The sequence below is a fragment of the Palaemon carinicauda genome, chromosome 4 (genome assembly GCF_036898095.1).
Source record: "Palaemon carinicauda isolate YSFRI2023 chromosome 4, ASM3689809v2, whole genome shotgun sequence".
NCBI lineage: Eukaryota > Metazoa > Arthropoda > Malacostraca > Decapoda > Palaemonidae > Palaemon > Palaemon carinicauda.
Window position 1 is genome coordinate 92,970,812 of NC_090728.1, and position 13,847 is coordinate 92,984,658.

Below are 13,847 nucleotides of genomic sequence, written 5' to 3' on the forward strand. Positions count from 1 at the left end.
GCTACACATCGAGGTAGTTTCTTGAAGACGCTCGTGATGAAGAGGTTGATCTGATCTGCAGTTCTGCGACTTGATCCCATCTGGGAGGGAATAGGTCTGCGTCCGTGGACCATTCTAACTCTATCGGCTTGAGCCCAAATAGACCATCCACTGTCACATTGTTGATCGATTGTATATAAACTGCTGACAGGTGCCATCCCTTTAAGTAAGGGATGAGACATTTTCTAGCATTGTCGATTGCGACGTCTCATTATCGCTTTGGTGTCCCAGATCAGTCAAAGGAAGTCTGATCTAAGTGGAGAGAGCTTCCCCACTCATGACAGGACCAAGATGGTCGTGGGACTTTTGGACTTTGACCTTTGTTAGAGAAGCAATTAAGGAAGGAAATATATTGGTCTTTTTAGATCTCTTCAAGTGTTTGATGTATCTTCTCCAGACTCTTGACGCATCTTTCGTCTGTGATCTTAGCACTGGGTCTGTCACTATTGCGAACTGGAGAGAGTTCAGAACTCCTCCCTGTTAGCGTCTTGGAAATCTGACTGATTACCCGAGTCTCTTGACCGACCTTGCAATCTCCTTTCATATTCCCAGGGGAAAGGTGGGTTGGTGTGATTACAGGCTTCAATGATTTTTCAGCCATTGAAACCTTTGAGCTGGAGAGAATCGAGACTTCTTGAAGCTTACCTTGCATCCGCGATGTTCTGGGAACCGGTTCATCTCCTTGGATGCTCATAGACCAGCCACTTCGGGTGCTGCCCACCCCAGCCTCTCGTCCAGGTACATTGTTGCCTGAACCATTTCTAGACTTGGTTTTTCGTGACTAAGTCTGCCAATCCTATGAAGATATTTAGGACTGTGTCTAGTCCGACACGTATCTTTCCTAGGATATACGTTACCCTCCGTAACTTGAATCCTAGATAGGAGGGATGGGGTGATTGACTGGAAGTTGCCAAAGGACACTTTTCAGGTCTGACAAGACTACGAACACCCCTTTCTGAAACAGGGTCCATATATTCAGAAAGGATTAGCATTCTGAACTCGCTGTTTTATTTGAACTTGTTGAGTGGCGACAAGTCCAGAATGACTCTGAGATTTCTTGAGCCCTTCCAGTGAACACCAAACAGCCTTCCCTGGAATACGATGGACTATTGTTTCCTTACTACCTGTATGTTCTAGAGCTCTCAGGTATACTCCTCCAGGAGGGTTTTGGATTGTAGGAGGAGTCAAGGAAATGATGGTGGAGACATTTCTACTTCCCATCGTAGTCCCATCTTGATTAGGCCTTGGACCCAAGGATCGAAGGTCCAACGATCCTGAAGGAACCTCCCTCCTACCGGAAGCATCTCTATTCTTTGAATGATCAGTAGAATTAAATTTTTGACCACCTGCCTGTGGCATCGCGGTCGCTGCAGCCGTGGGATGTTATTAAACAGCCCTAGGTATATTTCAGGACTTTCCTTTTAGGTTGGGGACCCACAACCATGGAAGACTTTCTCTTTGAAAGGATGCCCCACTTTTGGAGAAGACCTACGTTCTCCGTGGTGGCATTCTCAATCACTTTCCTAACTACCTCGTCTGGGAAGAGGTCTTTACCCCAGATGTTGGAAGATATTAGCTTCCATGTTTCACTGTTGCGGCAGCAAACACAAACTCCCTACATGCTCTCCTAGCCTTCATAAAGGCGTAAAGGTCTTTCACTGAGGTAGCCATATGCAGTTTTGCTAAGACCATGAGCATGTCTGAGGTACTTTGATGGATTAAACACAACTCTATGTAGTTTTTTAGAGATAGGGAGGCTGCAAGTCTCTCCTTTGTCTCTTGTTAATTATACCAGAGAAACTCGGATAGTTTAGGGAGATTTTCGTTAAACTGTCGACTGGCGACATCCGCATCTAATCTTCCTACGGAAAAGCTTAAATGGACTTCCTACCAGTCCTCCTGTCTGGAAAAGGCTAGTGACAGAGGCTTGCACTCCTCGAGAGCAGGACATGGCCTACCTGCCTCCACTGCCTTGGCAACAGATTTAAATGCCTTCCCCATAAAGGGGAATGAAATTGACGCAGGAGCAAGAAAGGAAGGGTGCCTGTTACCCAGTGTGAATACCTTCGACACCGAGTAACCCGCCTTTTTCAGGCTACTTGACGCGATAGCCTGTGCCTTATCATGGTCGAGAATCATGACCTTCGATTCCGTTCCTTTTCTTGACTTTAGTTCATACTTCAGTCGAACAAAACAATTAGGGAAAGCGTCAAAGCTTGGCCAAAATTGGATTTTGTCCAAAGGAACAGCTACCATCTTCTCCGAGATGTAGAGTTTGCCATTTAAAATTGGCATCAGTTCCGCAAACCTCCGGGGATTAGTTTTGAAGCATGTCGGGAGGTCTTGATCCATGGGTCGTTTGTATGACCCTTGGGAAGCGATAAGTGGAGCTTTACGAGGCTCTATCTTGCATTTTACTTCCTGCTTTTCATGTTGTTTGCAAAAGCTCTTTATTAGATTATTCACTTGTGCCCATAATTGGTCCATTCCATCTAATAGAGGGGTAGAAGATGAAGATGTCGACGTCAATGGCTCTAGAGCCGGCATAGACGGAAACAATTCCGACACAACATTTTCCCCTTCTTCCCATGGGCACTTCCTGTCCTCCTTCCCAAAGGCTATCTGGCCGTCGGGAGATGTAATTGGTGCCTGAGGCACCACTATTTCCTTACTTGCCTTCGGAAATAGTAGCTTACGCATCCTATCATTAGGTAGGTAAGGTCCCGGAGAGATTTTCTGGAAGCCTCTCACCCAGTTGCGTAATTTGTACCGAGCTGTATCCCTAGTCTCTATAGACTTGGGATTCTCGAAACCCTCGGACATTAAGGTCCGACATACAGTAGGGTCCCGAATTACACGTGTTCTAATTACGCGATTCCTCAATTACGCGATCGATAGTTTTTTAAAATTAAATTTCCTGTATCTGCGAGGAGCATTCTAAATCCGCGAGTCAAGCACCGCGAAGCGTAGGAAATCTATTGTTTTCTTAATTGTATTGGGGGGGTGATGGTTCCCCGATGTCTGAGAAGGGGGGGGGGGTAGAATGTGAGAGAAAGATTTCTGTTCAAACATTTTAAGACTAGTTTTGGATGAAAAATGTTAAGGTTTGCCCATCTGTTGTGTGAACTTGTCGCTAGGCTAGCCTAACTGTCCAACACCTATATGTATAATATTCCATATTTGTACTAATTAATTTTTATACTTACGTTGTGATTATGGTGAAAAATCCTTATTCATTAAACTTTAAATTAAAAACCATCAAAATCAACAGTGCCATTTGAAATATTGAAAAGTTTCCAAAAAAAAAATCAACAGAACAGCATCGTCATGGGAACACCTTTGTTGCTTTCGTGTGCAAGACTACCGCTATCATCCAGTAGTAGTGCGTTGTGCTCCGTTTCATCTAAATTGTTTGAAATTCTTTTATATAGTACTTTTGAAACCAAAAATTAAATTAAATAAAGACTATTTTATATCATGCTACTGCCAAACATGTCACTACAACCAAACCCATTACTTTGTTTAGTACGTTCCATCGCCGATCATAACGAACTCGCTAACCAATTTTAACATCTGTCTATAGGTTAACTTTTGCGGCAAAAGATATCTTACCAGGTACTATGTAATAATAATGTTATAATTAATTTTGTTTTATTTATCCTTAGAAAATCAAAATAAATGAAATATGAGCAATTTTGTTTCGTGTTTTTTTTTTTCCTAAAAAAGGCCTCCTTAAAAGGAAAACGTTTTTTTTACGTTTCATCGTCGATCATAAACGCATTTACTCCTGAAAGTGATATTGAAGAGCTTTTACTAAAGATGTTATTATAAATAAAGATTATAAATAGGTGGTAAAATATCTATAATTAAAGTGTAGCAGCATCAAGAAATGTTGGGATTCGCCCTTTACATAAGAATGTACTGTACATTGGATTAGACAGAACGTAGAAAAAATCAATTAGGGAAAAATTGGTATTCGATATCCTCTTCATCAGCATCGTCAATCGGGCTTTTTATTTTTTTTATTCTCAGTCGCTAACTAGTTATCGCACTGTCAAGATCTGCTCACATTCCGATAATTCATATTTGAAGGTTTTCTGGGAGAGGATGGATAGAGAAAATACCGAACTATATAAAATGTTTTTTTAACCTGTTAAGCGTCACCCATGTGATAAACCGTTCACCACGATCTACTCGGTACCGCCTTCAACTGTATATTCCGTATTCCGTTCATGACTTTAATTGCCTTTTACAAGCCGTCAGTCTCGTGATATTACGTTTACTCGTATAGTAAGTATAGGATCACCTCTTGGCAACACTCTCAGCATATGGGGACTGTGAATAGAAACTTATATGATGTCTGGCAACTATTTTTCTGAAGGTAGCTTGATGTTTGAAAACTGGTTTCCTATCAGTGCGCTCGGGCGTTCATGCATAAGTGGTTATTTGTTGTTCCTTTTGTAATGAACGGTCTAAAGAGGAAGGTTATTTCTTTAGATGAAATAAATGATATTCTTGTTGAGGAATTTGATAATGATAACCTGTTTGATAATGAGAGCACTAGTTCTGAATCCTCCAGTGATGAGTATATTGAAGAAACAGTTTTCTTTCGATGCCGAAAGCGAAAATAACTTCTCATTACCGAATGACTGGACAACGAAATTTCACAAAACTATAAAGGGAAAGGAAACGCCGAGAGAGAGAGAGAGAGAGAGAGAGAGAGAGAGAGAGAGAGAGAGAGAGAGAGAGAGAGAGAGAGAGAGAGAGAGAGAGAATAAAGTGGATAAATAATGTACAAATGTATGACGAACATATTTGAAAACTATACAAGAAACGATATGGAGAGAGAGAGAGAGAGAGAGAGAGAGAGAGGAGAGACTTATCCCTTTCCTTTTGTTGCTTATCCAGGCGTAAGATTTACGATTGAAGATAAAAAGAACCCATTAGAATATTCAGTATTATGTAGCCATTTGAAATTAAATAATAGTAGTATTAATTGTTTTTTTTACTCAACCATTTAATTAATATCCCTACTTTTAACTATAATTACGAATTATAAGCATAAAGAAATGATATTAACTTTGAAAAATTATCATTAGTGAAATGACCGCTCAGAGCAAAAAAAGCGTGACGGTACGTTAGCGGCAACCTGGTCCAGGGGGGACGCTTAGATGTTTTCTGGCAGAAAATTACGGTAGATTATCGTACAGCAGCCTAGTGCACACTTGCGCCTAGTGGTCGTGTTTACGTGTGGGAGTGTCATCATGGATATACAGTACTATACTGTAATTTTTAACTATTGCTAGATACTGTATCAAACCTTGAAAACCCTTTTTTGTATTTTGTATCTATAGGAAATAATTCTACATCATTCGGAAAATACTGAAAACAGTAAGCTATGCATAGTACAGTAGTAAATACTACAGTCATAGAAAATTATCAAAACTTTAACAACTTTTTATTGTTTTATTTATCCATAAAAGAAATTTTGTACAGTATTTTATAAAAAAATCTATAAGAAGGATTTCTTACAGTATTGTTAAGATAAAAGCTACAGTATATATATATATATATATATATATATATATATATATATATATATATATATATATATATATACATACATACACACACAGTGTATATACAGTATATATATAGCTAGAAAGCTAGAAATGGAGTGAAAAAAAAATTGACGGGTAGGTTGCTGTTTGCCGCCATGATGTGTTTTGAAATATACGAATTTCCAATTACACGAGGCCTTTCATCGACCAAATTCTCGCATAATTCGGGACCCTACTGTACATTGCAAACCTGGGGGTTCCAATAATGTAGGGATTCGGAAATAATATTGCAGGGGGCATGCAACCTGCAAGTATTATGACCGTAAAAACACTTACTCTTGATCTTGCAGAAGACTGCAGTATAAGTCATCTGGTGTTCCTCATGTAAAGAAAGGAGAACAGAATGAGTATATAATTGATTATCTCACTGATAATCAATATGCAAAAGTCATCTTTTAACAAAATAGCTTAGGATAGTAAGCTATAAAGGGATAGTAGGAGACACATACTCGTGTATCCCATGCAAGCAACTGCTGTTACCTCCCCTCAGTGTTAACTATAAGGAGATTCCTCTACCAAGGTAACTCCAACTAAAAGGGTTCTAACCCCTAGGGGTAGAAGTGTACAAGTCACTGTCCCTTTTTATTCTTAACACTGTGGGGCAAGGATGACTGATTCCTCAATCAGAATATCGAAGAAATACTATTCTTTCAATATAGGAGCGGTACCAGCAGAATCTCGCCAAGGGTACCCAAGATATGTTAGAAATAACTACTGTATAATCATACTATAGTTTTCTATTTGCAGCATATGCTATGTTGCAAATTACTGGCTACTGTATAATTATATATAATGTAGTTCAGCCAATGTGCTGCCTATGTGGCAAGCATCTGATGGCACGGTCCAGCTGGCATGACGCCAACTGGACTAAGAAAAATAATAGATATATATATTTGTGTATCCCACCCAACCTATTTGCTGTGACCTCCCTTACAAAATTAAATCATAGAGTTTCCTGATCATGGAGACTCAAGATAAGGGTTCTACCCTTTAAGGGTTAGGAGTGTAACACCCCAGCCCTTGAAATATTTAATATTGTAAGGTAATCTAAAATAATTTCTAATTAGAATATTGAAGAAGTTATATTCTTTCAATGTAGGATTGGGCTCAGAAAATACCTGGGTAGGGATACCCAAGATTTATTGGAAATAACTACTAGTATAATATAGACAGTAGTTTTTCTATCTGCAGTATATCCTATACCACAAATATACTGTCTACAATACCTGTATAAACATATACTGTAGATCAGCCGGCAGAGCTAGTTCTTGCCGGCACATCCATTATGATAGCTAAAAGAGAGAGAGATAGCATGGAGTGAAGGCTACTTATTACTGTGTATGTATACAGTAATTAAGGATGTAAAGTCTAATTTTACTGCCTTTCTCCTGAAATAAGGTTCAAATGGAAGGGGAGAATGTAACATTCAGGCTTCCATCCAGCCACAGTACTATTGCCGGCAAGGTCCTGCCGACACGCTGATGGCAGGCTAGCCTCCGGCAGTACTAGTACAGTCGGCATACTGCTGGCTGAGTCAGCACTTATCTGTGCCAGTCTGGCCGGTGGTACTCTGACAATAGAACTTGTGGCTAGCAGTCCAAGGGAGATCTGAAGAATCTTAGAGACAGAAGGGACTTCCCATTCACAGCCATCATGGTTGCCGACAAATGGCATGGCTAGTAGCAGCATGCATTGCCGCCAGCAGCCGTCATAGCCGCCGACAGTTAAAGGACACCCAGTCGCCGGCATCCAACATGGCCGTCAGCAGTTGTCATGGCTGCATGCAGCTGCCATAGCCGCAGGCAACCGGACAATGGCAGTAGAGAGGGAGTCTGGCCGGTACTGGCATCCCACCAGCAACGGTAAGGTTGCAGGACACCGGTATCATAAAAGAACAAAGGGGGAGGAAAAAGGGTCCTATATGAGGTGTGATAGGAGCCAGCAATGTTGCCAGACCTAAATACATTGAAGAAACTTTGTTTCAGTATTGGTGCCATCCTAGGCGGCAGGAGAATCTTCTATTCTCCAGCCTAGGGTGTGCCAATACAGTTAAGGGGACGGCAGCAGTGCCACCTCCTCTCAACAAGGGAGAAACAGTTCCAGTGCCATGCCATCCTAGGCCTAGAAGATACTACACTTTAGCAGCCTAGGGTCTGCGAGCATAGGACTAGTCTACTAGGCCACAGGGAGAAGATGGCGGCATCATACAGCCACTTCAGGTGTAGCCTAGGGAGGGCTAGCCTCCTATGCCAGCAGCCTAGCCGGCAGGGGAATGTCTATTCCCCTGCCGGCACAAGACTAAATACTCTGAGTTTCTGACCGAATCCCTAAACTTGCCATCTGCTGTTAAGGGACGAGACAGAAAAACTCTAGACTAGTCATGCCTGAATTAAAAATTCAAGGCCGACCCATTAGGGTTGTAGCCTAAGGCTACACTCAGAGGGAAGAGAGATTACCCTTAAATCTCTAATAGAGACGAGTATTGGTTATATAATAATTCTAGGAGATATCAATCTCCAATGAATTGATAACCAATACACGAGGGTAACTGGGGAAATGTCGAAAGTATATGTTGCCTAGGTTAGGTTATCTAGGCAAGTCGAGATCTTGGTTACCTATATCACCGAAACTCTGACATATACGATGGACGCAGAAAAAAGGAAAAAATTATGCATATAAATATCTTTACAAATGTAAAATGCCTAAATAGCTTCATAAATAATATATTAATGCTATTTAAAAAACGGGAATGTCGTTCTACTAACTAAATAACACATGCCCAACGAATGACAGCGCCCATGGCGCCTCCGGTAACAGGCCTAGCTCCTAATCACAATAAATTACCCTAATTTCACTGTGAGACAGGAACTAGGAACTAAAAAATTCATATTGTAAAGATTCAATACTCAACTTCCCAGAGGCGAAAGAAGCTGGAGAATGCATAATAATAACTTGAAAATCGATCAAAAATATCAGATCAACAGGGAATACCACCGTGCGAATTGGCTACAAAATAAGGAATGTTCGCCATCTTGGATATGGCGCTGTTGTGATACTCAATAGTAATATGAGATCTAGGGTAACCTTGATACGGCTCCCCTTCTATTCTGCCACTTCCCCCTCGAAGTGTAAACGCTATTAGGGGTGCAGATTGCTATGTGGCGTGTCAAGAATACGTCCTCTGATATTATGCGATATCCTTGAGAGAAATTTAAAGATACTCGCGCCAGGAGTTAGAATTTTGGATACCTAAAGGTAAAATTCTCTGGGAATATCACTGTAGTACATATATCCCTTAGGAAGCTACTTATAGGAACTTCCATCAGGACGACATGGCTTGAGCCCAAAAACATCTTTTTGACATATTGGCTCAAAGCAGGGAAATTGTATTTAATATTTGATTTAACTTTTAATAATGCATTATAGAAAGGCATCTATTGTATGTAGATATCCTTGTTCTACCTACAAAAGCTCACACTTAAATTCTTGGTTTGACCAACATGTGTGTATTGTAGTGCTCTTGACATTATTTTTATTTGTTTTTATTTGAGTTCTTCACTGCTGTTATTCATTTTAGATATTCGTTAAGGACAATTTAAGAATGACAGACTTCTTCAGTGTTGATGTAAGAATTTGTATTAATGTGTTAAAGTTTTACATATTATTGAGAAAGTATTCAAGGCATTTTTAAATACTGTCCCTCCATGTACCTGCATACCTTAGCTTTAGAATTTTTAAAAATGGTGGGAGAAGCAAAGCCTTGTGATGCTGTGGCAAAAGATAAAAGAGAGAGGGAATTCTTGAAAAATGGAATATTGTTTGCTCTTGTATAGTATAACAATACTTTTGCCATGTTCCTATGCTCATGCTGGGGTGCCATGACCTTAGGGAGTGCAACTGTTGGTCTGACCCTAGAATTAGAAACAGACTGATAAGCTGATTATTGACAGGGATCTATCAATTTAGCAGTGAATATGTGACTCGCATATTTATAGTGGAAGGAAGAATTATGGGGGAAATCAATTCCTAATGAACTTTTTATAGGCATGAGAAGAAATTGAACAAGTATCAACATTAACTCCATGTATTTCAATGAGATGGGAGAGAGATATTAAATTTTGGCAAAGATAACCTATTAACCATCTATTTGTAGTGGGAAGGGCTGAGACTGGAACACTATCAACTACTGAATCATCATAAATATGCTCAGAAGCAATATGAATAGAGACTGTAATGTAGATTGACTGGAATTAGATCAAACATCTAACACAGAAGTTACATACAATGCAAGTTGATTCACCTAGGAATAAACCTCTACGGTATATTCACGCTACACATAGCCACATTGATCTTGGTTTCATAGCTACCTCTATGCTACCAGAATATTTCTCCAAACAAAGTAGTTTAGAATTCCTATCTTAAGCTCTAGTTTTAGCCATTTTATTTCCATATACATCAAACTATAGAAAACACTGCTACACATAGGCGCATTGATCTTTGTTTCATAGCAAACCTCTACAGTACCAAAATGTTTCTTTCAAACAAAAGTAGTTTAGCATTCTTATCTTTAGCTCTAGTTTTATCCACTTTATTACCATCTACATCAAACTATACAAAATAAATAAATAAATAAAATGGCTAAAATTAGAGCTAAAAATAGGAATGCTAAACCACTTTTATTTGGAGAAATATTTTGGTAGCGCAGAGGTTTACTATGAAACCAACATTAACTTCAGGTATTTCAATGAGATACGTAATATTAACATTAGGCAAAGATAGGCTATTAACCTCCTATTTGTAATGGGGAGGACTGTGACTGGAACACTATCAACTACCGAATCATTATAAATATGAACGGAAACAATATGAATAGACTCACTAATGTACATTGAATGAAATTAGATGAAATATCTAACACAGAAGTTACATACAATGCGAGCTGATTCATCTGGAAATAAACATCTACAGTATATTTATGCTACGCATTAGCACATTGATCTTAGTTTCATATTGTACCTCTACGCTACCAAAATATTTCTCCAAACAAAAGTAGTTCAGCGTTCCTATCTTCAGCTCTAGTTTAGCCATTTCATTTTCATCTGCATCAAACTTTAGAAAACACTGCTTGTTTGAATTGCAAATATTATGCTAATAGTAATAGAATTATCATTGAAAGGTTACATGTTTGCTCAAACTTTTTCCTCCCAAACATATGAATTTTTACAGAAGAGTCCATTTTGAATTGTGCAACATTTTTTTACATGTATCTTAGAGTTAAAACCAATCACACTACAGTATACCCATGAAAATTATGCAATTTAATAGTGAGCTTAGTTTTGCAATGTATCCAAACGGATAGGCTCTGAAACTACTCTGCTCTTTTCTAAATTTTAACTGTAAACTATACAAGTGAAATATCTAATATTAATAGACATTTTTTCTTCAGAGTTATGTCTCGAATCTTACCTGAATGTGAAGAAGAAATGAGAAAGATACCTCACATAACAAAGGCAAACTTTGATAAATATGGCCAAGCTTTATTGGAAGTTACTCAACGCTACGCAGCTCAGAAACTTGGTTAGTATCTATGATTTTATATTTATTAGTTATTAGTCAAATTATAATGAATTTTGTTTTCAGTTGGCAATAACATCATTTATCTAGTTAATTGAGTACAGTATTCTATATATCTTTAGCATGTTGAATCTTGTAAAGATAAAGTTCTCTAGGTTGACTCATGTTTTGATACTTGCCATTCATTTTCTTTCTCATTTAGGATACTATGCATTTTAGTGAATGCTGACTGACTTTTATATTATATTTAGATATGTAGTGGCTGTATATAACACATATCTATAAATATTTGTTTTGGTAAACTAATGTTCTTTTGATTTAGATTAGATACACACATTATAGGATGCAGTAAGGTCAAGGATTTTGATTGTCTAAAGATAGTTTCTTTCTCATATTACTATATTATGTCATTGTAGAGTACATGATTGCACATGATAAAAAAATTTTCCTTCCAATTTTTAGTAAATCATGCTGTAAAAGATTCTTTTATGACTAACATAGCATACTTGAGCCCAATTTTGTGATCCACATAATCTTAACCACATCATTCCATGGGGAAAAAAAAGGAAAAAAAAAAATCAGCAGGAAATGGCAGTCCTGCATGTGGGGTCAAGATCATTGGATTCCCGATAACCTCACTTGTATGTATGAGGAGCCAGTAGAAGCTCACCACAGAGAAAGAGATCTAGACTTGGTCCTATAGGAGTTGAATATTTATACAACGAAGATGTATATAAGCCATGCTTTACAGGAGCCGACTGAGTGGTTGTTTTTCCTTGTAGCCTAAATTCTGAAGAAATTGCAGTCATGGAAGAACTCATAATTCAACAGATCCAACATGTAGCTGTAGCCAACAGAGATAGCTGACATAATACTATCAGCAGGAGCTGTGGTTGTATATCTATCCTCCTTATTGCTAGAATCTTCAATCAGTTCTATTCATGAATTGAACTGAACAAGTTGATGCAGCTGTGTTTAAGCCTGACCTTAAATTATCCATAGTCCCAGCAGGATCTGTGCCAGCAGATTAACTTATAACCAGTCCAGAACCACAGCATGAACAAGAATGCAATGTTGCTGTATACTAAGGTAGATTTACTGTAATGTTGACAACATTAGAGCTTTGTTATTAGACAGACTTTGGCTGTGATCTGAGATTAGGCACATGTCAGAATCAATCAAGAGGAATGGCCATGGTAAAATAAGTCGCACAATTTTGTCCAGAAGCCCCCAAGGCTATATAGCCCAAATTCATAAATCCATCCGATCCACTGCATTGGTGTTGGGGTCAAACATGGCTTGTCAAATTCTTTCTTAATCAGCAAATTCTGTTCTGATGGATCATAAACAAATTAGAAGAATTATTAAGTTTGTTTACAGTTGGAGCACAGATTTATCCCTGGTGAGTTCTCACCATTATATTTCCTTTGACTTTTTCATGTTCTAGGGATGAACCCACCTTTGATAGACTGATGTTTATAATTTTTGTGTGAGCAGATATTTATTCTTTTGCCTCCAATTGTGTAGCCAGCACAGCTCCCATATAGAACTGGAAGCAACTTGTCTATAGTAACATGTTTGATGTAAGTCTGGAGGAAAGGTACAATGATTGGCTCTTCTTCTTCCTCTTCCTTTCTCACTTGGGGATGAAGTATTTGTACCATTAAATGCTGGATTTGACATTGATGTTGGTAAGTTACTTTTCTGAGCAGCTTCCTTATTAGATTGGATCTGTATGAAGTAGTTCTCCCTGATCCTCCCTTTATGAGGGGATGATGATGGAAGGAATATCTACCCATTAGCCAACCTATGCCAAGTGTTTTTATTTAGACTATCTCCCCTTTGTGAGAGAAAGATTCCTTTATCAACTTAATACCAGGTACATAACCAAGTACTGGGCAGGCCCTATCAGCTTACTCATCCCTATGATCGGCTGATAGAAGGTTGCAAGAGTCATTTCCCTCACTCTTGTATGCGACCAGGGAGACTAGCATGTTTCAAGGAAGAAAACAAACAAATCCGTTTGTTTCTAGGGGGACTGAATAGGGAGTCTTCCTATTTTGAAGGACAAAAAGTAATTTTATTTTCCCTAGTTATACAAACCTGATTCCTTTAACATTTTGAATGCCATTGGATTTAATTTCCATTTGATATTTCTACTCCCTTTTGTGTCATTTATTTATTTACATCCAGTAATTAGAGCACCAGTATTGTTCTCTTTCTTTTATTATTTACAGTTATACCTTAGGATGTGAAATTAATTTGTTTCGTAGTGGCTATCGCATAATGATTTTTTTGCTTAAGGAGTCGTCTTTTACATGTACAGTAAATTGCCTAATTCGTTCCACATCCTATTAAAACACCACATTAAATTTTATGATAAGGGTATAACCAGAATGAAATAAAGACAAATACATTTGAATCATGCAATATACCTAACCGAACTGTTAATACCTGTAAATGAATCAGTTATTATAACATAATGCAATAATAAATGGAAAATAAGGATATGAAAATTTTATGAATATGTAGAACCTTACCTTTCGAGTGAGGTGGTGTCCGAAATTGAAAGTGGCGGCAGAGGAGGAGGGCAAACGGCAAAAAACATTGAGA

General features: G+C 38.4%; 1 protein-coding gene across 1 annotated transcript in view; it reads left to right on the forward strand.

Moving 5' to 3' along the window:
* The window catches only part of LOC137640061 (recQ-like DNA helicase Blm), a 394,741-nt gene that overhangs the window by 373,004 nt on the left and 7,890 nt on the right, over positions 1 to 13,847 (forward strand). The window contains exon 24 of the mRNA XM_068372487.1: positions 11,107 to 11,237. Coding sequence (XP_068228588.1) covers positions 11,107 to 11,237 — 131 coding nt within the window. The remainder of the gene's footprint in view (positions 1 to 11,106; positions 11,238 to 13,847) is intronic.